This window comes from Lynx rufus, unplaced genomic scaffold (assembly GCF_022079265.1).
Source record: "Lynx rufus isolate CCGP_SWC_20201006 ecotype Redwood Valley unplaced genomic scaffold, mLynRuf1.p SCAF_14, whole genome shotgun sequence".
NCBI lineage: Eukaryota > Metazoa > Chordata > Mammalia > Carnivora > Felidae > Lynx > Lynx rufus.
The window spans coordinates 42,452,922-42,476,639 of NW_025814828.1; the positions used below are offsets into that span (position 1 = coordinate 42,452,922).

Genomic DNA, 23,718 nt, shown 5'->3' on the forward strand with positions numbered 1-23,718 from the left:
TCCCTCATCAGTGCCCTGAAAGGCATTTTCTCTTGTGGGAGGATTTTATCTCCTCCCCTGGGGGTGAGGAAAGCAGTTTTCTCTGCCTGAGCAAGCCCATTTTTGATTCGGGAAGTGTCCCAAACATCTTCAGTGTCTATGGTATCTCTAATGGAGCCCTTCTGCACATCCTGGGAGCTATATAAGAGCTGAAGAGGGGGAAATCAAGTTTTTCTTTGTGGTCCTGCTTAAATGAACCCTAAAGGAGCTTTAGGATGGTACCACAAGGCTAAGAATCCCCAAGAGCTGAGGAGAGCTCCAGCCCACCTCCCTCTTGGCTCAGCATACAGATGCTCCATAATTGCCTCACTGTATCTACAAATGGCCAGTCGCTTCTGATTCTATAACATTTATTAAGTAGTGGGTTTCCTTGCTGCATCTACAGTGGCCAGTCGCTTCTGATTTTATAACATTTATTAAATAGTGGGTTTCCACACATGGCTTTTTAAATAATCCAGGCAGGGGGAGAAGGAAGAGGAGGACACAGTTGGAGTTCCCCTCCCACCAATACATAAGTATTTACATTTCAGCAACTGGACAATCCTGGCTCAGAAGGAGGCAGCAAGAATCCGAAAAAGATGGAGGGGGGGGCCCCAGGAGAACAAACAAGACTTATTTCCCCCACCCCATCCCCCAAAAAACCATCCACCCCATCCTAGCGGACTCTGGTGGTGTCCATCTTCCATTCCTTCCCCAAATCATGGAAGAAGGGTTCTCCTCACCAGAATAAGAGCACTTGGGATAACAGAGTAGGGTCCCCTCACCAAAAAAAAAAAAATAATAATAATAATAATAAAATAAAATAATAATAAAAAAAATTTTTAAAAAGTCCTGGAATAACAATAGGGCATTACCTCCCCCAGAATTAACAACCCTGGGCTGAGGTAGGCAAGCAGCTTGACTGAATATAGACCCTGGGCTAGGGGAAAGGGTCCCTTTGCTAAAATAAGAGCTGCTGGGGCATTGGAAGGAAAGCACCCTTGCCCAAGTGAGAGCATTTAAACTAAGTGTGTGCGGTGGTAGCAGGAGGTGCCAGTGTAGGGGTTACAACTTATCAGAATAAGAGTCCTGGGGCTCAGAATGGAAGTAACTTCAAACCAAATAAACATCCTTAGCAAAATGAGAAATATGGAAGTCCCCCCCTCCAGAATAAGAGACCGTAAGTTCTGGGAGGAAGGCTCCTTAGCAGGATTGGGATGGGGACTGGGCAGACTTGGCTTATGTCTCCTGATCCCTGATCCCCAATCTCTGACCCTAGTAACACTGGATTTTTACTGACCTGTATAACCAGGTCAACAGATGTCCATCTATCCCTGTGGCATGCCATGGGACGGGTATTTAAACTAGTGGGGGCCTGGCCAGGACTAGGGCAGCAGGGACCAGGCCAAAGGGGTGGGACCCCCCGTGGGGGCATTGAGGGATGCATCCTCAGCTGGTGTCTGCATCCAGGGGTCCAGCAGTATCTCCTCCAGTGAGGGTCGGGCAGAGGGTTTGGGGGCCAGGCACCGGCGGATTAGGGCACAGCAGTCTGCAGATCAGAAGTACACAGAAGATTAGCAGTCAGTTGGGGGCACTAGTCCCTGGGAAGGATGCAGTCCACTGGGATGGGACCAGTGAAGGCCTCACCTGGGGAGACATGGGCAGGGAAGTGGAGCTCAGCCTCCAGAATCTCCTGGTCCCTCTCAAAGGGAATGTCCCCACACACCATGTCATAGAGGAGGATGCCCAGTGACCAGACAGTGGCTGGGAGCGCGTGGTACTGGTGACGAGAGATCCACTCTGGGGGGCTGTACACCCTTGTTCCTGCACACAAGCCAGAGATTAGATCACTCTCTGATAATGCCCTTCCCCCACCTCACCCTCCCCAGGAAGTGTGGTCCCCTCACCAGAATTAAGAGAACTCAGTACACGAGCAGGGTTCCCTCACCAGAATAGGAGCTCTTTAAAAATAACAGCAGAGTCTCATCATTAGAAAAAGGTAATAGCAGAGTGCCCTCAACAGAACAAAAGCACTTAAAAGTAACAGTAGGATCCCTTTACCAGATAGAAAAGGAACATTCAGGATAACACAATCCCCTTACCAGAATAAGAACCCTGAACAAGGTCTAGGCATTGTCAGAAGATGGACTTTATCAGAGGACAAGGCTTGAGCATTCCCAGTATTAAAGATCAAGAACCTTACAAAGGTGCAATACAGATCAAGGATTACAGGACACCCCAGCACTAGGGGCCAATGATCAAGAGACCACAAAGATAAAAGGTAAAAAATCCCCCCACTGAGATTTAGGGAAGACTTACCATCAAAATCAGTATAGGGTTCATCATGAAGTAGGGCACCGGAACCAAAATCAATGAGTTTGGCACAGCCCCGGCGAAGGTCCATCAAGATGTTCTCATCCTTGATGTCACGATGGACAACTCCACGAGCATGGCAATGCCGAACAGCTGCCACTACCTGGGCAAAGAGGCAGCGGCTTCGGCCTTCACCTAATGGGCCCTGCTCTGTGATGTAGTCAAAGAGATCCTGGGCAGGCAAAGGTCGCTCGAGGACCAGCATGAAGCCTTCTGGTGTTTCAAACCAGTCAAGCAGGCGGATCACACCAGGGTGCCCACCACCTGCACCCACCTTCCATAGCAGTGCCACTTCCAGTGGGCATGTGACTGAGTCTGACTGTGAGGGGAAGAGGAGAAAAGAGAGAACACAGACGTCAGGGCAGCAGCTGTGAGGCGGGCTTCTTGCCTGAACTTAATTCATAGCCCCTCAGCCTCCTGACTTTGTGGTCTTCAGCAACCCACTTCCCTCCCTGAGCCTCAGTTCCCTAGCCTTAAGGGCCACTGCAAAGGTGGTTTGAGCCAAAATCCTATGAACATCTGGCTCAGTAACTATTTGAATAAATGAAAGTGGTTCTTAAAAAAAAAAAGCCTTCTGCAGAAGGAGCAACTGATGAACACTACTATGTAATAGGGTATCTTTTGTTCACTGGCATCTCAGAAAAGATTACAACAGTACCTTACATACAGTAGATGCTCAATAAATAGCTGTTAAATAGCTGAAAGTACTCTATAGCATAGAGTCTAACACAGAGTTAGCACTCAATAAATACTATTATTGTGTAATAGTTGTAATGTTTTGTTCACTGACATAGCTCAAACACTAGAACAGGGTCTGGTAACAGGGCAGGGCTTAATACATGTTTGTTAAACAGGTAAAAGCAATTAGTAGAAAGGACCTAGCACAAAATTAGCTCTCAATAAATGTAATATTTTGCCAAATGCCTAAAACTGTGCCTGGCACATAGTAGGTGCTCAATATACATTTGTTAAATAGCTGAAGCTGATTAAGTACAAAGGAACAAAGTAAGAACTCAACATCATGTGATGTTTTGTCACTGACACCAAACATCTATAGAACTGTGTTGCAAGTACTCAGTGGGACTTGGAACACAGTAAGCTTTGATGATGAAGCAAAACCTGAGACATACAGTCAGTGCTCAATAAAAGGCATAAATGCTAGGCCATAAAAGCCGCCCCACGCTAGAAGCCCAACGCGAGCACAAGGGCTGCCAGAAGCAGCCTCCCAGCCTGAGGTGGGGCCCTCTCCCGGCCAGTCCACTGACTTGCACAGCCGCAGACAGGTTTTCTCACGGTGGTGAAAATTCCGCTACTGCGCAGGCGCACCTTCTCCCTCCGGGTCCCACAACCTGCGCGGGCGCACTCTCCCCTAGAGTCCGCCAGGGGGCGCTCGCACTCCTACAACTAGCCCAGACCCGCCCAGTTGTCCGTTAGCGTTCTAACGGCTGGAGTGAAGCAGCCACTGTCACCATGGCAACCAGTGACCTCTGCCCCTCTTTCCCCACCAGCATGCCCCGCGGGCAGCCCCCGAGGCAATGTTCTGAGGGAGAAGGAGAAAGGCGGTTTGGAGGGGAGAATCCAAGGCCATGGGGGTAGCTGGGGTGAGAACTGTTTGGAGGTGTGGATGTCACCACAGGGGAGTAAACACGGGCTGGTAAGAGTGTTCTCACCATTACAGGGCCCAGGGAATCATACAAGCCCTAGAAAGGCAAGGGGGTGAGTCCCTCGCCAGGGCCCATCGTCAGAGATGGCGTCGCCAGGTCAGGCAGGACTCCAAAGATACTCACCAAGGGGGACCAGCCCAACACACGATTCCGGGGGATCACTTTGATGGCCACCTGGAGAAGGGGGCTGAGGTGAGGGGACCAGCAGACGACCCCCAGGCCCCTCCTAGTCTTGACCCTCACCCCAGTCTTTCTGGTCCCAACCTCGCCACGCCACAACCCAAAATGAGCTGGAGATTCTCCCCTGCTCTCCAAGTCCCCAGAACCAAGTTCACCTCTCCCATCATCCTTAGCCCTGGGTTCTCCCTTCTCAGGCTTCAGGCCCCTCGCTCCAGCTCCTCAGCTCTGAATTTCCTAATACCCCAAGCCCTCGATCTTTCCATCCAGCTCCAAGACACCCCAACTCTCTACCGGGGTCCTGGTCCTCAGGACTCCACGCTGGACATCTGCCCTCAAAATCCCCCAAATCTCAGCTCTGAGTCTCCACCTTCCCACACAGATACATATCCCCTGGATCCCAGGATCTAGAGTCCTCACGACCTCCCAGTCTTCAGTCTCACCCCCCTGGACTTCCAGAATCTCTGCCCTGAAACCCCCCTCCCCCCACATACCCACCTGGATCGCCACACACACAAACAAGCGCGCGCACGTGCGCGCGCTCGGGCACCCCCACCAACCTGGATCCTGGTCCTCATGACCCTACCACGCACACATTGTTGGCTCATCCCCTGGTCAGTCAGCATCCCAGCCCCGGGACTCCGGGGCCCCGAGACTCCCTCCCCCGCCGCGCACACACACGCGCACACGCACACCCCTGACCCTCCCAGGACCCTCGTAGTGGATACCTGGAGTCGGTCTGTGACGCGATGTCCTGCGAAGACGGTACCAAAGCCCCCCTTACCAAGGAGAGGGCCAAGTCGGTACTCGGCCTCGAACGCTTCCCGATCCTTGCCTCCTACGCAGGCGGGGGCGAGGAAGTCAGGGTGGCTGCGTGCTGAGCCCGGCTGCGACCCTCTCCTCCCCTCCTCCCGCGCCGCCCTCAATCACTTCAGCCCGCCCGGCCTAGTCGCGGTAGGGGAGCCTCGCTCACCTGGCGGCGGCGTGGGGGTCACCGGGGCCACGGGGAGCCCTTGCAGAGGCTTAGTCAACATGGAGGAGGTGCTGCGCAGATTGAGCCCGCTGAGCCCGCAGGGCGTGGACGCCCGGGGCAGCGAGGCTGGTGAGCCAGGACTTGGGGGCGCCAGGGTGGAAGGCAGAGAAGCTGGTGGCCCAGAAGGGCCCTCAAACAGCGCAACGTTCGGATTCGACGCGCGCGCCAGCCCTAACGCTACTGAGCCGGGGCACGCGCCTCCCGAGAGAGTCGCCCCGGGCGACAGCCCCGCCCACTTGGCTTTGATCAATCCGAACGCGGCACCTGCTGTACCCCAGCCAATCGGAGCCAGTCCTTATTTGCATACCACCCTCAACGTTTCAAGTACCCCCTTATGCAAATACATGCCCGGATCTTCCGCGGGGGCCGGGCCCGCATGCAAATGTGGGGGGGCGCGCGCGAAGAGGAAACCGGTTCTGGGAATCCCTTTGCAGCGACCGCATTTGTTTTGGTTGTTGCGCGGGGTTGTTTTTATATATATGCGTATGTGTATGTGTATAGATATAAACTTAAAAAAATAACTGCACCGCCTCCTTTCCTAGGAAGTTGGTTTGCAGCCGCTGCTTCGAGATTAGCGCGGAGATAATGCCAGGCCCGGCTTCTAAGAATGCGAGCCTGTGGCTACCCTGGACCCGGTCTCCGAAGAGTGCTCAACACCCAGGACCAGAGCCCTCAAGGCGACCGGCGGCTTCTCCCCCCAAACTGAAGCCGGGGATCCTGGAAGAATCCGCCCAGCTTCCAGGGAGGGGTAGCCCTCCTGACCACCACCGCGGGGGACGCGCTGGTCAAAGACAGCGTTCCCAAGCCCTGAGGCGGAGGCCTATGGTGTGTTTTTAGAGCCCTTAACCTGGCCAGACCTGGCTAGGTTTGGCCACGAGCCCAGTCAGCACGTCTAGAATCTGGAATGGCAGGGGGAAATGGATCTTGGGCGGGGGTGAGGAGCAAGCCAGAGTGATGGTGGCGTGGGGGTATGCTTCCAAATGGCAGAGACGGACGGGGAGAACTCAGACAGGTGGCAAAATATCCTGTCACAAATTTGTGAAAAATAAGTACAGTGTCATGCCACAAGAAGATATGCACTCAAGGCACTCACGAAAGTACCATATACACAAAACCCATACTGTCAGACACATTCATGTAAACTTACATGACACAGATGCAGACACGTACTGTCACAGAGACTGACATCCACTGTCAGGCAGGCATACTGCCAGTTATGTCCCAGAATGACACCCAGAGAAACACTGTTACAGAAAGACAGGCACTCCAGAGAGACTCACATGGACCTACGTTGCCATGTGACAATGACACAAAAATGTCAGACTCACCACCACCAGAACTTGTCATGATACTGGCACCATCAGACACACACTATCACAGGAAGACTTGTACTGTCCCAGAAATGAGAGACCTCGTGGCTGTCACAGGAAGACACACAGATGCTCCAGAGACACACAAGTACTGCTCCAAAGGCAGACATAAATACTTATGCAACAGAGCCACATGGATAGGCAGTGTCACAAAAACAGATGTGGAGAGACCCAGTCAGACACACAATCAGCAAACATGCAGCGCTGTCACTGAAATTGTCCAGAAATAGCTACCTAGAATCTGTCAAAGGAATACAAACGGACATCCACCACATCAGAATGAAACCACAGATGCACTGTCACAGACAGACCCACGCAGACATGCACTTGTCTCAGAAACAGGCATAAACTGTCAGAGACAGAGTCCCACACTCAGTCACCATCTGACACACCTGGAAACAAGCCCTTGTCACACACACTGGAGACACTGTGAGAGGCATGTGAAGACTTGGACTCACCAAAGTCACACACAGACAACACTCAAAAAGCAAATACACACATGTACTCTCCCTTATTCATCCAGTATTTATTAGGGGTCTACCGTAAGCCTGCCAGGCCCTGGCAGGGGTGCAGATATTAAGAGATACACAGATTAAGTCAGGCATCACAGCCCTTGCACAGTTATTGGGGAAGGAGTAAAGACACATTTGTGGATAGAAGTGAGAATGTGGAGTCACACAGGGCTTCTCAGAAAGTGACCTTCTACCCATCTTGAAGGACAAGGTTGGGGGCTCAGGACAGGGGAAGGGCAAATTCCAGGCAGAGGCCAATGAAACTGGACAGAGCAGCAAGAGGTAGGCAGGGGCCAAATGGTGCAGAAACTTCAGTATTAGGATAATAAATACTATCTGCTAACATCTGAGCTCTCAGAACGTGCCAGGCACCATGCTATCATACATTATATTGACCACATGCATTCTCTCTCTGTGCTCACAACCAGAGAGTGTGAGGTAGTAGACATTAATCACTCCTGTTGGACACGTGGTAGGACCCTTGAAACTCACAGAGCCTATGATTTGACCAAGGCCACACATCTAGAAAAAGCCAGGTAGGTTTCAAACCAACTCTCCAACATCTGCATGCATGACCAGTGAATTCCACAGACACCCCACAGGTGGCCACCTGGCCAGCCATGCCCTCACCGGCAGACCTGGACATGCACCCTTCCACATGGGCCCCATTAGTGAGGCACAGCAAACAAACAAACAAACCCCATTCTTGACAAAACATGGGGACCAGCCATCCTTCTCTGCCTTGACTTTACCCCAAGGAAAGGCAGACAGGGGTGTTAGAAGACCGGGGACATCAATAAGAAAGGACTTAACCATTCCTTAAACCCAGGAGGCCCACCAGTCAATTCCACTAAACTTACGTTGATATGAGGCCTCTGTTGTGCCTTTCCAAAGCATTCCTCATCAAAGATCACAAGGAAAGAGCAAACGTATGCAGGCAAGGAGGCAGGCAGAGAAATTGGAAGTTCAGTACCAGCCCTCAAGCTCATAGTCCTCTGCTCCCATCATACCCCAGGACACAAGGTGGGCAGGCTACACGTGCCAGTATTGAGGCAGGGGCAGCAGGCAAAGATGGAACTTTCTTGTTAGGAACAGGTCCAGAAGTTGGTTTAGTGAGCAGTGAATCAAATATGAACAAACCCCGAGCCCGGGGAAATACCGTACTGGAGAGCATGCAGCCCTCAGAGGTCAAGCCAAGGCCTATGCCATCACCGCCTCTGCCCAAAGCCCCACCCATCCCATGCCCCACACAGAACAGAGGCGCTCAGGGGAAACTGACATTTGGTTTTATTGTGCCAAGGACATTACAGATGGTGGATCTTGTCAACACCTGCAGGGCACAGGTGCCTCATCTGTTGAGGCTGCTCCCACTCCCCACTCAAATCCTGGGCAGGCAGTGGCTGCCATGATCCTCAAAGGTGCCTCCCACCCCAAGATTCCAAAGAGACCAGTGGTGGTGGTGGTAGTGGTGGTGGTGGTGTGGAAGCAATAGGAATGCAGCGAGGTCAGAGTCTCAGTGTCCAAAGCCCATATGACACCTGCCCCCCTGCCCCCCACCCTGCCCCGGCTTGCACTCTAGACACTGCCCACCTCCACAGAGCTGGAGGCTAGAAACAGCAACCACATCTTTGTGCTCCCTCTGTGGCCCATGGCCTGCCTGCTCCCAAACCAGAGATGCCGCCTTCACAGAGCCAATGCTGTTGTCTACATCATTTTGGATTGATTGATTTTATAAGATAAAAGTACATTTTAATAAAGAAAAAATTCAACATTGAAGGCTCAGACATTCTTGGGGTACTGGGAAGGGGAATTCCCACTTCTTCCTCGCACCTTCCCAGCATCATTGTGGAGGTGGGGGTAACAAGTTTTTCTGAAGTTGGAAAAAACAGGGCAGGGAGTGAGGGGGGCAGGGAGACTTTCCTCTGTCTGAATGTTTCTCCTCGGGGAATGCCTGGCTGCCAGTTGGTTTGTCTCTGTGTGCCTCTTGCCTATGTTCGGCACCCTTGCCCAAGTCCCCTGTGGAGTGCAGGGATGGTGCTGTGCAGGGGGCAACAGGGCACGTCAGCTGGCGAAGAGACGGGTGATGGTGGTGGTGGCAGCGATGAAAGGGGGTGCAGTGGTGGGTCAGCCAGAGGGAAGTGGGGAAGAGGGAAACGAAAGGAGAGAGGGAAGAAGGCAAGAGGGAAGAAAGCCAAAGAAGGTGGGTCGGCACCGGAGGGCAGGAGTGGTGGGGGTTGGGAGATGGTCTCCAGTCTCTGGGTCTCCATCAACTCTTGTCTGGGGGTGGATCTCTGTGCACTTTGTTTTTCTTCATACTGTCTAGGTATTCCTGTTGGGACACTGCCAGCACCGATGCTAGGATCTCATCATCATCCCAGTCATTCAGACCTGCTGGGCCAAGAGGAAGGGGAAAAGGATGATGGAATACTTCCAGCCCTCCTTCTCTTCACCCTTTGCTGATCCCTGGCTCTAGAGAGATCCTATCCAGGCCCCTCTACATTTCTATGGAGAAGGCTCCTCCGGGCCTATGGAATCCCATTCAGATCCCCCCTGGACACATCCCTTGGGTTTGAAAAATTCCCTTTTCTTGGGTAGATGGCCAGAGGTCTGGAAGGCCCCCCCTCATGGGGTCTGTTGGTTCTTCTCTCTCCCCAATTCCCAGCTGGCCTCTGGGCCCCTAGACAGAGGAGGCTTACCAAACGCAGAGGGGGACATCTGCTGAATGAGGGCACGGCACTCCAGAGCAGGGTAGAGGGACACGAGGGGGGGAGTAGCCCGGTCAGCCCCTGCCGAGAACTGGCTGCTTGTACCTGGGGCAGAGGGATAGTCAGAGGCAGGGCCCAGGACCTAGGCAGCACCTCCTAACCCCGGCATGCTTCCCTGTCACCAACTCACTGACCTGGTGCACAGGGTGAAGGAGGTTTGGCAAGAGCTAAGACAGTGCCTGGGGAAGGGGGCTTGATGCCCAACTCGGTGTGCAGCTCAGGGTGCTCGGGTGAAGAGGCTGAACTCCGCTGCCGCGGGGACCTATTGGTCCACTCCTCTAGGCCACTGGAGGCTGCTGCTGTGGCAGAACTGCATGTGGCGCTGGCTTTCCGGGGCTGCAGTGGGAAGGAGGAGGAGGAGGGAAGGACCAACGCCAGTCATGACCCTCCTATGCCCCATCCCTAAGGGCTGGCTCCCTCCCGGAATCCTGGCTATGATACAGTTTCTACATAGGCCACCATCATTCCTGGGCACACAGCAGACCACAGGACAAAGGTAAGCTCCTTAATCCTCCCTCACACCCTTACAGCCAATTTGACAGGGAACCTATACTCCCACCTTCAAAATCCATTCAGACTCCATCCCCTTTTCTCCTTCCTTCCTAGCCAGCTCCGCCATCAGTTACCACTGGGACTATTCTAGTAGCCTCTGCCTCACAGGCCCCTGCTTCTACCCCTGCCCCCTAGATTCCATGTTGCACTCAGCAATCAGGGGGATCCTGTCCCTCCTCTGCTCACAACCCTCCAAATGGCTTCTGCCTCACTCACAGTAAAAGCCAAAGTCCTCACCACAGCCCACAAGCCCCTTCTCAATCTGGCCCCACCACCTCTGACTTCATTTACTACTACATTCTGCTCAGCCACACTGGCCTCCTGACCACACCCAAATCACACCAGGTGTGCCCTACCTCAGGGCCTTTGCTGGCCTTCTGCCTTGCCTGGCACATGCACTTAGCTAACTGCTTCACCTTCCGCAAGCTTTTGCTCACATCTCACCTGCTCTCAGGCCTACCCTGACCACGTTATTTAATACTGTGACCTCTCAGCGCCCTTAGCCCTACTCATTCCCTTTACCCTGCTCTACATGTTTCATCTGTCCCACCTCTCAACTAGTGTACTCATTATGTTTACTGTTTATTTTGTTCCACTCTGCAAAAATGTAAGCATCACAAGCACAGGGATCTGGGCCTGCCTGGCTCACCAATGTACCCCCGTACACTGAGAACAATGCCTGGCACAGACCTGCGATCAATATTTGTTAAGTAAATGACTCAACTCTTTCCAGCATCTACAGTCACTCTAAACTCCTTGTGATTCCTCAAATGCCTGCCTGCTCTGCCTCCTCTTTGCCCTAAACATTCAACCTTCCTGTGTGAAGACTGATCAGAGCCCCCACAACTACTGGTCTCCTAGACAGGGCCAAGGGCTTCACTGATGTATGTCTTCCTCAGTAGACAGGGGATCTCTGAGAGTGGAGCAGGCCAGACCTGATTTTACATCTTCAGCACAGAGCCTGACGCACAAGGACCTTCAACAAAAGCCTGTCCCTCTGGAACTACCCATCAATCCCACGTGTCACCACCAGTGGCTGGCCTCCCTCACTCTTTTAGAGAGCTTGTTCTGCAAAGGTGTTGAGAGTTCTAAGGCACAATGCCAAGACTTAGGCCAAGATGAGGTACAGAATGGGCTGGGAGCTTCCTTTTCTCCCAGATGTCAAAACTGCTTAATTTTTTTCTGCCAGTATGGGGGCAGAGCATGGGAAGTAAGGGGTTCTTGGCCAGGCCAGTGACAGAGCCCAGGACACACCTGGCTGGGGCCGCGGACCTGGCGGGCCTGTTTCTCTTGATCCCGTAGCCACTGCAGGTAGGATTCCCGAGCCACCTGCTCCTCAATGGCCTCGTTTGTGGCCTCCCAGTCTGTGGCCCGCTTCTTGTCTTCCAACATCTGCTGTTCAATCCATGACTCCTCTGATGTTTTTATGGCATTCTTCATCAGGGACTGCTCTGCAAACTGCAAGGCACAGAGGACAGGGATGTAGGGTGACACTCTGAACTCCAGCCAAGAGACAGAACTGGCTCAGGATTATGAGTCTGTAGGCTCAGAAGACAGGGGATAGGAAGGCAGGTACTCCTACTAAGCACCCCCCTGAGCAGGCTGTCTATTCATCAGGTATCGGGGGAAGGCAGGCTGGGGTAGTGGGATTTGTCACTCCAAACTCCTACACTCAGAAGCCCTGCTCCCAACCCCAAGACACTTTGACTGAAGTACTGTCTGGGGCAGCCAGGTACTGGAATTTAAAGACGCCTTACCCAGAGATGACTCAGTTTCATAATGCTGAGGCCTTCCTCACCTATGCCCACATGGGACAAGGAGAAAAGATCATCTGACCTGAAAAGTTAGCTGTGTGTACACAGGGCGAAGGGAGTATTTGGACATTTAAGGGGACAAGAGGACAGTACTGTCATGGTATAGGGTATTATGAGTTGTGGGACACCGTAGGAAAGTGCTTTTCGTCAGGCTAGGAGATATGAAATAATGAGAAAAATATCAGAGCCTATTCCAGGCATTAAGTGTAATTATTGCTCAACAAAATTCTAACATTATTTTAATGCAGATATACACACTACACACCAATGTGTGTGTGCACTAAGTTATGATGTAAAGCGTAGTTTTTTACACATGTGTAATAGTCCAAAAAGTATGTAAAATTGTTAGAACAAGTCAATTAAAAAGTGGGCAAAAAAAGTCTAAATACACAACCTCCTCAAAGAAGATATAGAGATGGCAAATAAGCACATGAAAAGATGCTCAACACCATTTGTCATCAGGGAATTGCAAATTAAAACAATGAGGTACCTTATCTGTTGGAGGTATCAGTAAGAACTGCAGCTTCATATAGATACAGATGGTTACATAAAAAAATATTTCTAGATAAGAGTATACATAGAAATATTTCTAGGTAAGTGTATACATATGGGTTAGTATACACAGATATATTTCCTTGCTCTGTCAGCTGAAGGAGCCTAGAAGCAAGGACACCCCAGTAACAAGGAGCATACTCAGCATCCAGATCTTGATTTTTCTTTTTTAAAAATTTTTTAATGTTTATTTTTGAGAGAGTGAGCAAGCAGGGGAGGGGGAAGAGGGAGGGGAAGGGGGAGGGGGAAGGGGGAGGGGGAAGGGGGAGGGGGAAGGGGGAAGGGGGAGGGGGAAGGGGGAGAGGGAGGGAGTCACACAATCTGAAGCAGGCTCCAGGCTCTGAACTGTTAGCACAGAGCCTGTCGTGGGGCTCGAACTCATGAACCACAAGATCATGACCTGAGCTGAAGTTGGATGCTTAACCGACTGAGCTACCCAGGCACCTGCAGATCTTGGTTTCTAATAACACACTCCAATAAAGGGAACCAGGGATCTTTGGAGAAATGGCTGGTTCTAGAATTGGGGCAAGAAATACACAAGATGAACCTGGAGCACCTCATAGTACCAGAAGCTACGAAAGTGCTACAAAATAAAACAAAATAAACAAACAAAACCCAAAATTTAAAACAGCCCACCACCACAATGATAGGGGGATGTCAACGAGATGTAGGAACCAACTAAGAGAGCTCTTAATAGCCAAAACTGGAACAATGTGAGCATCAAAATCAATAAATATAGTACTGGGTTACAATCCAGTATAAAAGAAATACCCTTGAGTCCACAGTGATATAAATAAATGGAGGACAAGAGACCAATCTCCCTTGCAGAATTCTACAGTTTATATAGATACTACGCCCTCAAGAAGATAGAGCATAACCTCCACTTCTCAAGTGTGGGCTGTACATAATGGTTTCCTTCCAAACAGGACAGTATGAAAAAGGGAATGGGAAAAGAGAGTAATTTTACAGTGGAGAAAATCTGACAAACACTACTTCCACTATCAATCAAGGTCAACATCAACAGTCATAAATCATGTTCACAGTATATACTACTGACATGATGTGATGAGAATGGCACTTTTACCACTGTGATCTTTCTCCCTAAAACCAAAAGCCCCAGTCTAATCATGAGAAAAACATTAGACCAATTCCAAAAGAGAAACATCCTACGATATACATGACCAGTACTCTTCATAACTGTGAAGGTCATCAAAAACATTAAAACATGAGAAACTGTCACAAATAAGGGAACCTAAAGAGACATCATGATTTTAGTTAATAACAATGTATCAGTATTAGTACAAATATTATAACAAATGTCAATTCCAAAAGAGAAACATCCTACAATAAGTGACCTATACTCCTCAAAGCTGTCAAGGTCATCAAAAACATGAAAATGTGAGAAATTGTCACAAATAAGGGAACCTAAAAAGACATCATGATTTCAGTTAATAATAACGTACCAATACTGGTTCAAATATTATAACAAATGTATCATAGTCATCTAATGTTAATGATAGCGAAACTATTGGGCTTGGGCGGGAGAAGCGGAGAGAAGAATACATGGGAACTCTATACTATCTTCTTAATTTTTTGGTAGATCTAAAACTTCTAAACCATTAAGTCTAGGTGCGCCTGGGTGCCTCAGTTGGTTGGGCGTCTGGCTCTTGATTTTGGCTCAGGTCATGATCTCCTGGTTCGTGGGATCAAGCCCAGCTTTGGGCTCTGTGCAGAGCCTGCTTGGGATTCTCTCCCTCCCACTGCCCCCTCCCCTTCTGGCATGCATGCATATGTGCTCTCTCTCTAAATAAGTAAATAAACATTAAAAAAAAAAACCCAAGCCTACAAATAAAACAAAAAAAAAAACTTAAGGCATTCACATTTTTTTAAAAAAAGGAAAAAGAGGGGCGCCTGGGTGGCGCAGTCGGTTAAACGTCCGACTTCAGCCAGGTCACGATCTCGCGGTCCGTGAGTTCGAGCCCCGCGTCGGGCTCTGGGCTGATGGCTCAGAGGCTGGAGCCTGTTTCCGATTCTGTGTCTCCCTCTCTCTCTGCCCCTCCCCCGTTCATGCTCTGTCTCTCTCTGTCCCAAAAATAAATAAACGTTGAAAGAAAAAAAAAAAAATTTAAAAAAAAAAAAAAAAAGGAAAAAGAGGGGTGCCTGGGTGGCTCCCCAATTGGGTGTCTGCAGCTCAGGTCATGATCTCAAGGTTCATGAATTCGAGCCCCACGTTGGGCTCTGTGCTCACAGCTCAGAGACTGGAGGATGCTTCGAATTCTGTGTCTCCCTCTCTCTCTGCCCCTCCCATGCTCGTGCTCTCTCTTTCAAAACATAAATAAACATTAAAAAAATAATTTTTAAGGGACACCTGGGTAGCTCAGTCAGTTAAGCATCCAATTTCGGCTTAGGTCATCATCTCACGGTTTGTGAGTTCAAGCCCCATGTCGGGCTCTGTTCTGACGGCCTGGAGCCTGCTTCAAATTCTGTGTCTCCCTTTCTCTGCCTCTCTCCCTCAAAGGTAAATAAACATTAAAAAACAATTTTTATGTAATTTTTTAAAAATAATAAATAAGGAAAAAGAAAAATGAGTGATCAGACCACAGAAAGTCACGGATGAATCTTAAATTTAAATACGTAGTGTTATGTGTGAGAAGCCACTCTGAAATACTGTAGGATTCCAATTCCATGACATTCTAGAAAAGGCAAAACTAGATCTGTAAACAGATCAAAGACAAAAACAAGGAAACTCAGAGAAACTGTCAGAGCCAAGAGGAGCCAAGACAACTAAATGTAGTATGGTGTCCTGGACCAGATAAGATCATAAGGGAAAGACTGAGGTTATTTAAATAAAGTACAGTCTTTAGTTAATTATCAATATTGCCTTTTGATTGTGACAAATGTTCTATGCTGACATGCTAATCAGAGTGGGGAACATGGAAATTCTCTAATTTCAGTAATTCTGCCAATCTAAAACTATTCTAAAATTAAAAGTTTACTTAAAAAAACAAAACAAAAAAACCCTCCATTGGAGGGTGTGTTGGTGTTAGGGTGTGCATTTCCTAAAATGAGGCAGGGGCACTTTCTGCTTATAGGAAGTGAAACCTGAATAGAAGATAGCAAAATCCCCAGAAGATGACTGTTTATGAGAGAGAATGAGAATGTCAGCATGTGCTGGAAAACATACTGCCACCTTCTGAGCACCTACTAGGCACCAGGCTCAGTGTTAGGCACTTACTGTATAGGCTGAGCTACTAGCCCAGATTACTTGGGTAATCTACCCTAGGTCCCACAGCCAGTAAGTAGTACAGCCAGGCCCGCACTTTAAGTCTCTGAACACAGCTGTCTATAACTGCTGAGTTTCAGAAGAGGATCCATGTGGGTGCCAAGATACCCATACCAAGCCTTGGTTCACAGTTCTCAGATGTGCCTCCATATCACAAAATGTCAACCATCAACAGGCATGAAAGATGGGTAAGCCAGCTGGGACAGGCAAATGGAGACCACAGACTGAGCCCTGAGATCCCCTCGAGTTAACTCCCTTATTTTTATAAAGGTGAGACCTCAGGGGCAACTCAGAGGGGACAGGACATTTTTGTGGACTAGGGCATAACTGAGACCCCAACAGAGGTTTTTGGCCTCTGTATCTAGCAGTCATCCTGAGCAGGGGGACCCACTTACCCCCGGTTTGAATGACGGCAGGCCTAGCCCCACACCAATGGTGGCCTTGTTGGGATTCACCACTGAATTGTAGTGGATATTCCGATGGTAGCTGACGCGGATGGGTTCATCCTCATTTTGATGGATCCCATGGAATGTGTTGATGGGTTCTGCAGAGAAAGAGAAGGAAGGAGCATCCACAATGGGCCAGGCAGGGCAGGCTCGGACCAGGTGCAGTCGGTCGCTCACCTACCCACCACAGAAGTACCTGTGCTGTACTGGTACACCTCCACGGGCCGGTTGTACATCTCTGCCATGGCCTGCATCTCAATGTGGTTGCCATGGCAGTTGTTTTTCCGCTTCCTGTTGATGTAGGTGGTGAAGTCCTCTGTGACATAGTTGGAGAAGTAGTCCGCATTCTTCATCTGCAGAACAGATTGGAGAGTCAAGGTCTGCAGGGGGAGGAGATGCACCCATACTGCCCCCACCCCAAGGCCTCCACAGGGTCTCACCAGGTAGTCCATGCAATGCTTTCGTACAACCTCATGCATGTCCTGGTCTCCATATACCTGGTCAGCTGTGGGGAGAGGAGAAAGGAGAGGCTGGGGTTAAGAGCTGCCACCAGAAGAGTTTGGAGTCATGGAACATCCTTGGCGGTGGAGGGCTGGGGGCCAGAAAAACTCCTTTTCCTACACTAAAGGCCTGGAGAGTGCTAGGCTTTGTGGGCTGGAATGGGGTCATGGAAAAAGAGGCAGGCAGGGACAGTCTTTAGGAACAAGAGTATAGGCGAGAGGAACACAACCACAGTCCTCTCAGGCAGATGAATTTGTCCACGGCTTGCCAAGCCACTCAGACAAGTCAATAAACATTTTAAGTCCCCTAAGTGGTCTTGAGCACCAGCAATTCCACACTCCCCCTTCACTCTTCACACGAGGAACCCAAGGTTCAGGGAGAGTTTGTGGCTTCATCAAGGTCACACAGCAAGTGAGTCTGACGGATTCAACTCTAGAATCCAGTTTTCCTGACTCCTGGAAGCCAGCATGGCCTCTGTAGGTTAAAAAAATGAAAAAAGAAGAGACAAGAAAAACAACTGGGCTCCAAGCCTAGTTCTGCCAGGTCCTAGTGAGCTAAGCGACTAGAAGAAAGCAACCCAAGTGTTCCGAGCCTCATGTGCCTCACACACAAAACAGGAACAAGTAGGATGATTCCCTAGCAGGCCTCTTGTGGGATCAATGAGATAAAGGGTATACGGTGACTAGCACTGGGCTTGGGATAGACCAGCCACTCAGCAAATCAAGAGTTCCCTACCCATAGTGGGGCCTGAATGTGGGGTACTGTGAAGGTGAGAGAGGTGAGTAAAATCCTGCCCCTGCCTGCAAGAAGCACGTAATCTAAGCAAGAGAAATAACACACATATGAACATAACTTAAACTTAATTCAGGAAAGGCAGCCTATGGCCCAAATGGTCTAGGCATCATGGGGTTTTGGTCAAAATAAGAACCATGCTCCTCCTGCCTCACTCTGAGGATCTTCACACATGCCATTTCCTCTTTTCAGGGCATTCTTTCCATTCTCCTTGGCTGCCTACCTGTCAAATACCCATGTGTTCTTTATACAGTTCCCCATCTCTCCCACCATCCAAAGCACTTCTATCACCAGATTTATCAAAGATGTATGCAGACTTCCTCTGCCTGAGCACTCTGACTTCCACTGAGGGCTGAGAGCAGTTCACATCCAAGTCCACCCCAGCTCAGAGGCCAATACAGTACAGGAAATCGGGAAGAGCTTGCTGACTGGATGGATAGGCTGGGGTGGGGGGAGGCCGGGAGTCTTGTCCCTGGGAAATTAAAGTGGGCTTGAAGACGAGGCCCACCTGGTGTCCACTGGCTAAGACAAAGAGGGAATTTCCCTTTGTCTCCCCAAAGGACCAGGACCACTGCTCTGATGGGATCACCCAGGGCACTGGGGCAGGGTCAAGTCCCTCAGGGGACACCACAGAGTTCTTCCATGAGAGCCAGTCTGCCTTGGAAGAATCGCCGGAAGAACGCCTTTGCCGCCCTCCCCCTTCCCTCCCTGGAGGATTCTGTGAGATAAGGAGAAAAATGCTACTTCTGAGATAGAAAACGGGGCCAATGCCTGTCTCATGTCCTCTTCGGAGGTGCAGAGGACTGAGGGGGAGGGGAGCTGTGAAGGCGGGAAGGGGTAGCCCCTTCACCGATGTAAACAAGGATGTGGGTTCTGCGGCCACACTCTTCCCCACCCCCAGCAGCACTTCCAGCAAGTCACGTGCCCTGAGCACAGGCTGGGGGCCCCCTGCTGCCGCCTTTCTTAGAAGCCAGGACCACAGAGCCCTCTGTGGCTGCCGAGAGCTATTTATGTAGAATGAGCTTGGGGTGCTGAGGAGGCAGTGCTGCCAGCAGCTGCAGTAAACAGGAACTGAGATGGCGGCAAAGGGGTTAAATAGGGGCCGGGCTGCGAAGCTCAAGGAGGTGGCTGAGATGTTCCTAGGGAAGGATCAACAGGTATTTGCAGGCCTGGGAGATGGATCTACCTGAGCTAGATGCCAGATGCAAGAAAATGGAGGAAAGGGGAGACTGGGACAGGGAAGGGAACTGAGGGAACCTCATGAAGGTCCCCCTGCTCCATTCCCCTGCCACTGTCTCCTTTGCCTTAGCAGAAAGGCTCTGCTGCCTCCTAGCTGTGTGGCACTGGACAAGACCATCAAGCTCTCTGGGCCACAATGTCTTCTTCCGAAGTGGGGAGAGTAACTCCTCTTCCTTTCACAGGGAGCTGTCAAGACTAGGGGTAGGGTTTGCTGAACACCTAAGGTGTACTAGGTGTTCAAGAAATGGGGTTCCATTTATTACGAGTAGACGCTGACTCTTTCAGATGGCCAACCACTCACAAGTCAGTCAGAATGTCACCGGAACCACTTATTTAAGCCCTTCCTCATTTCTGTCACTTCCTCAGCCAGAGGAATGCCCCAAACTTAGGAGTCTAGGCTGTCCCTCCTCACACAGGCAGGACTGGGTCTCAACCTTTACTGAATTCAAAGGTCCACAGGTCTACCTTCTGTATCCATAGTTCAAATCTTTAGCAACCAAATTAACATCAAATCAATAATACAAGCTTCACAAACCAGGGCCCTTAAGTGTGGGCAAGGTATAACTTTACCTTCCTACCTACCTCCCTGTAAAATATCCCCTTCTCTCTTCAATTCTAAGATGCACTGGTATGTGGTACCACACATGCATTTAAATCGCAGCTTTTGTTAGGGGTGGTAGTGGCACGGCACGACCCACCTACCTGATTATAAGATATACCCCAGTTTGGGGAATCATACACATGGAAGAAAATATGTTATCTGAACCAGCAAAACGGAACAATAATACCTCCCCAAAGAGGGAGAGGAGAAGGGTCTTTACAGTGATCTAAGGCAGGGAAAAGCATCCAGGGCAGGGCAGAAACACAGGCAGCCCTCACTGAGGCGGTGCTTGCCTGACTTTGCTAGCTCCACCTCTGTCCTCCAGAAAGCCCTCCTCCTCCGAGAGGGTAGCCATATGGGACCAGGGGCTAGGCTGGGCTGGATTTCCCTGTGGGGGCCAAGGTGGGGGAAAGGGCCAATGGACCTGCAGAGGTAGGGGAATTCAGAGAACTTGTTTTGATAGAAACTGAAACTCCTCTTCTTGCTGACGCTGCACTTGTGGGCAACGTGCACCTGCTCTCCCTTCCCAGAGTCCAGCTGAAGGGGGTCCCCACTACCTCACCTCTGTCCCCAACCCAAAGAGCGCTCAGAAATCCTCAGGACAGTACTATAATTGGTTCCACTAAGGTCTTTTCACATTCCAACTTCTTCCATCTTCACCCCAAAAAAGCCCTACTTTACACAGGAGGGATACTGAGGTACAAAAATACAGCACAGCTGGCCCAAGGCCACACATCTGGGAGGGTGAAGGTGAGGCCAAGCTCTCAAGAAATAACCAGTGACTTCAAACACTCATGCTCCAGGTGATGTTACCACCACTCCCAATCCACCTATCACCTTAGCCACCTGACTGCCTAGGCAAGGCCTGATTCTGTCTGCCTCAGTTTCTCCACCAGCACAAACAGGAATCAGCTGGAACCCAGGAAAGGCCTGGGAGTGAGCAGAGATTACAGAGAGGTCAGTATCCCACACCGGTCCTTTCTCTGAGCATGCTGAGACACCAGCACAAAAATACATGTGCACACACACACACAGCCAGCAGATCCTGCCAAAGACATTCCCTGAGGCCAAATATCCATACCACCCTGACAACTACAGAGACCTATTGTATTCCACAAGTAGTTGCCCTTACTGCTAACCAAGAAAGACTAAAGGTTGCACATGAGGCAAGGCTGTACAAACTGAGGACCCCCACCTCCTTCCTACCCTTTGCCAGGGGCTTAATGGGAGGGAGGAATAGCCAATAGCTCTAACAGACTTGCCTCAACCTCCTTCCCCTATTGCCTGAGGGAAGGTCCCCCAAACCTCTGTAATCCTTCCTCCTTAGTCTCCCTAAAATAAAGTCACTATTTGCCAAAGAGTTATGTGCAGAAGCAAGACAGGAGAGCCTGGATAATCTAAAGGAGTTTAATAAAGTACAGGGCTCTACCATTTGTTTTAGAGGCACCTGGGACCTGCCTCCCCACCAGGCTGCTGCCTGCCTGCCTGCTAGAAGAGCCACAGCAAGTTCTGCTGAGGACAGAAAAGGAAGCTTGGTGTCTGCAGGGAATCTAAAAACAAACCACACAAATGTGTGTACACACAGCAGCAGGGGGAGACAGGAACCTGATCTGTTCCCCACTTGCCTCCTGGCCCACTGTGAATGCCAGCCCCACCAAGAAGATGAGCCAGAAAAAAAGGCCTCACCTGCCTATCAAGCAAGCAGCTGTTGTGTGCACCTGGCCCATGGCCCCAAATGGCACACCCTCAGTGGGGGAGACATCCTCAATTAGGGGGAGACAAAACTCAGTCCTCTTAACAGCCTGTCTCTGAGATGCCTGCTCCTCTACTTAAGGATTCCCATGGCAAAGATGGGAAAACTGAAGGAGGCAGGGCAGAAAGAGCCCAGTGGAAACTGGTACCATGGTGGCCCATGGGAATTTTCTCCTCTGGCCTAGTTCAACCTCAAACACCGTGTTCTGGTCCAGGCTAATGTTTCTGGGCCCCACCATTGCAACATGTACAACTCCAGCTGTTTCCTCATGGCCCATGCAGACAGATGTACGTGTGGCCTCCACTTTGCCCACAGAGGCCAGGGCCAGAGGTTTTTGCTGAGTCAAAGCCATGTGGGGAGAGGGAAGAAGGAGAGAGGCAGACTCATGTTTCCAGGAGGAGGTTATCTGAACATAGCAGGGGCAGGGTGGGCCACCAGACACCTCAGGAACTCAGACTTGTACTTCTACTCCACCCAAGCCTTCACTGATGCTCACAAGTCCCCAACAGGGGGTAGTGGGAGAGAGCAGTGAATACTGGTTTACAGTACGGACACCTGGACTGCAGAGGTAAAACAGAGGGTAGAGAAGCAAAGCTGAGAAGGCAGGGCTTTCCCAGGGTCATAGAAAGAATGTGTCCTTGGGATACCTCTGGGTCCCCATGCCAGCTCTACCACTAATGACCCTTTCCTGAGCCTCAACCTTCTCACCTGTCTCATGTGATAATGATCCCAATTTTGCAGGTGAATCTGAAGCACCAAGCTGAGTGCCAGCGAACAAAACAGTCAGGGTCAACAAACAACAGAGTGGTCTCTGTGTGTGCAATCCCCCTCCAACTCCAACCTTCAGTGATGTGCTCCTTCCACTATTCAATGCATAGCAGGAAGTCAGAAGCTATAGGCCTTCTCACCAGAGCTCAGGGCAACTACCACCTGTCCCTGTACAAGCCAGGCTGGAAGCAGAGGGGCAGCAGAAAGCTGGAGGACAAAGTCCCTTTCTCGGGCACATGTCCTGTGCACTCTGCTGCAGGGAAACTTCCAGATGAGGCCTGGAGACCCAGGGGCCATGTACATCTAGAGAGAGGCCATGGGGCTTCTGAGGTTTTACAGAGAAAAGCCAAGGGCAGCTCAGTTGGGGGAAATGGGTAGCCATAGTGCTGATAGGGAAAGGCCTTCAACCTGCCACGGTCAGCTCTTCCTATAAGCTCAGGCCCTTTACTGGAAGGCCTGGGGTGGGGGCAGGGGGAGTGTGGTGTGGTGTGAGAGGGTGTTTGGGGAGGTCAGCTAGATGGACATACGTGAAAATGTTGCTGTTGATATGGGTTACTACATAAACCAGGTCGTTACTAGCCCCAAGATCTGCCTCAAAGACTGCCTGAGACCAAGTATACCCGACTACATTCTCTTACATTCACTCCACTAGTAGCCCTGTTTATCCCACATCTCGCCTGAGGTTTCAGCACAGGGCCTAGCACCTAAAAGGCCCCCACCTATTCTTTCTTTGCCTTCCTTGGTCCAAGATGCCCCCAAACCCAGCACTTTCTCTAGGAAACATTCCAGGAGAACACAGACTTGAGCCACAGGGGGAGGAGGACTGGGATTTTCCCAGGCCAGCACAGACCTCTGCCTGGACCTCTTCCCCTTGGTAGAACTGGCAGGCAAGCACTCACCCCATGTAAACTTCTTCCACCCATTCAACAAACATTTGTGGCTCTGAGACACCACCAAAAACAGCATTCAGGCTTTACCAATGCTACTGTTCCGAGGGCCTACTGTCAGGCACTAAAGGGATTTACTGAAGTAATCTCGTTTATCCGTTGTAACACTGGGTCTCTCAGCCTCCTGTTACAGCCTTGGAAGTAGGCTCAAGCAAAAAGAACTGGTTGCCCAAGTTCACACCAAGAATCAGTGGCACAGCCAAAAGTGGAGCCTGAGTCAGTCCAGCCCACCAGTACTCATGGGGGCTAGCCACAGAGAGGATAGCAGACCTTGTAGGGATTCAAGGAGTCCTTCAGAATCAGTACCATTTAACAGATGGGGAAATACAAGTTTTTGAATCAGGGCCAGAACTAGAAGATAGCGCTTCTTTCCTAGCTGAAAGCTGCTATCAGAGAGCCCTTCTTCCTGGTAGATTATCAGAGCCCCAATGGAAGGGTCAGATCACATTCCCCAATTTCCCCGGACACTAGCACAGGGCCTTACAACTGCCTATTGAGTCACAGGTTCAGAGCCAGAGGGAGCTCAAAGATACTGCTCAGACTGGACAGTTGATGGCA

The 23,718-nt window shown here is 50.4% G+C and overlaps 2 protein-coding genes across 7 annotated transcripts in view; both read right to left on the reverse strand.

Annotated features, from left to right (window-relative positions):
• Window positions 1-372: 372 nt before the first annotated feature.
• Window positions 373-5,452, reverse strand: PIM2 (Pim-2 proto-oncogene, serine/threonine kinase). The gene is made up of 6 exons (XM_047076212.1): window positions 5,206-5,452; window positions 4,961-5,070; window positions 4,179-4,229; window positions 2,338-2,710; window positions 1,666-1,842; window positions 373-1,567 (listed from the first exon to the last, which is right to left on the reverse strand). The coding sequence occupies exons 1-6, from the start codon at window positions 5,264-5,266 to the stop codon at window positions 1,404-1,406; spliced, it is 936 nt and encodes a 311-aa protein (XP_046932168.1). The 5' UTR covers window positions 5,267-5,452; the 3' UTR covers window positions 373-1,403.
• A 2,964-nt stretch (window positions 5,453-8,416) lies between these two features.
• The window catches only part of OTUD5 (OTU deubiquitinase 5), a 28,170-nt gene continuing 12,868 nt past the window's right edge, over window positions 8,417-23,718 (reverse strand). For 3 of the 6 annotated variants that reach the window (XM_047076224.1, XM_047076219.1, XM_047076222.1), the window contains 7 exons: window positions 17,000-17,064; window positions 16,756-16,912; window positions 16,509-16,657; window positions 11,719-11,922; window positions 10,047-10,248; window positions 9,844-9,957; window positions 8,417-9,538 (listed from right to left, as the gene is read on the reverse strand). In XM_047076224.1, the coding sequence (XP_046932180.1) occupies window positions 9,414-9,538; window positions 9,844-9,957; window positions 10,047-10,248; window positions 11,719-11,922; window positions 16,509-16,657; window positions 16,756-16,912; window positions 17,000-17,064 (1,016 nt within the window). In that variant the 3' untranslated portion in view covers window positions 8,417-9,413. The remainder of the gene's footprint in view (window positions 9,539-9,843; window positions 9,958-10,046; window positions 10,249-11,718; window positions 11,923-16,508; window positions 16,658-16,755; window positions 16,913-16,999; window positions 17,065-23,718) is intronic. The other 3 variants (XM_047076220.1, XM_047076223.1, XM_047076221.1) reach the window with 2 other exon arrangements.

Coding starts and splice junctions, on each gene's coding strand:
- PIM2 (XM_047076212.1), bottom strand. CDS start 5,266: ATGTTGACTAAGCCTCTGCAAGGGCTCCCCGTGGCCCCGGTGACCCCC. Junction 5,071..5,205: donor GACCCCCACGCCGCCGCCAG/GTGAGCGAGGCT, acceptor CCGCCTGCGTAG/GAGGCAAGGATCGGGAAGCG. Junction 2,711..4,178: donor TGTTGGGCTGGTCCCCCTTG/GTGAGTATCTTT, acceptor TTCCCCTCACAG/TCAGACTCAGTCACATGCCC.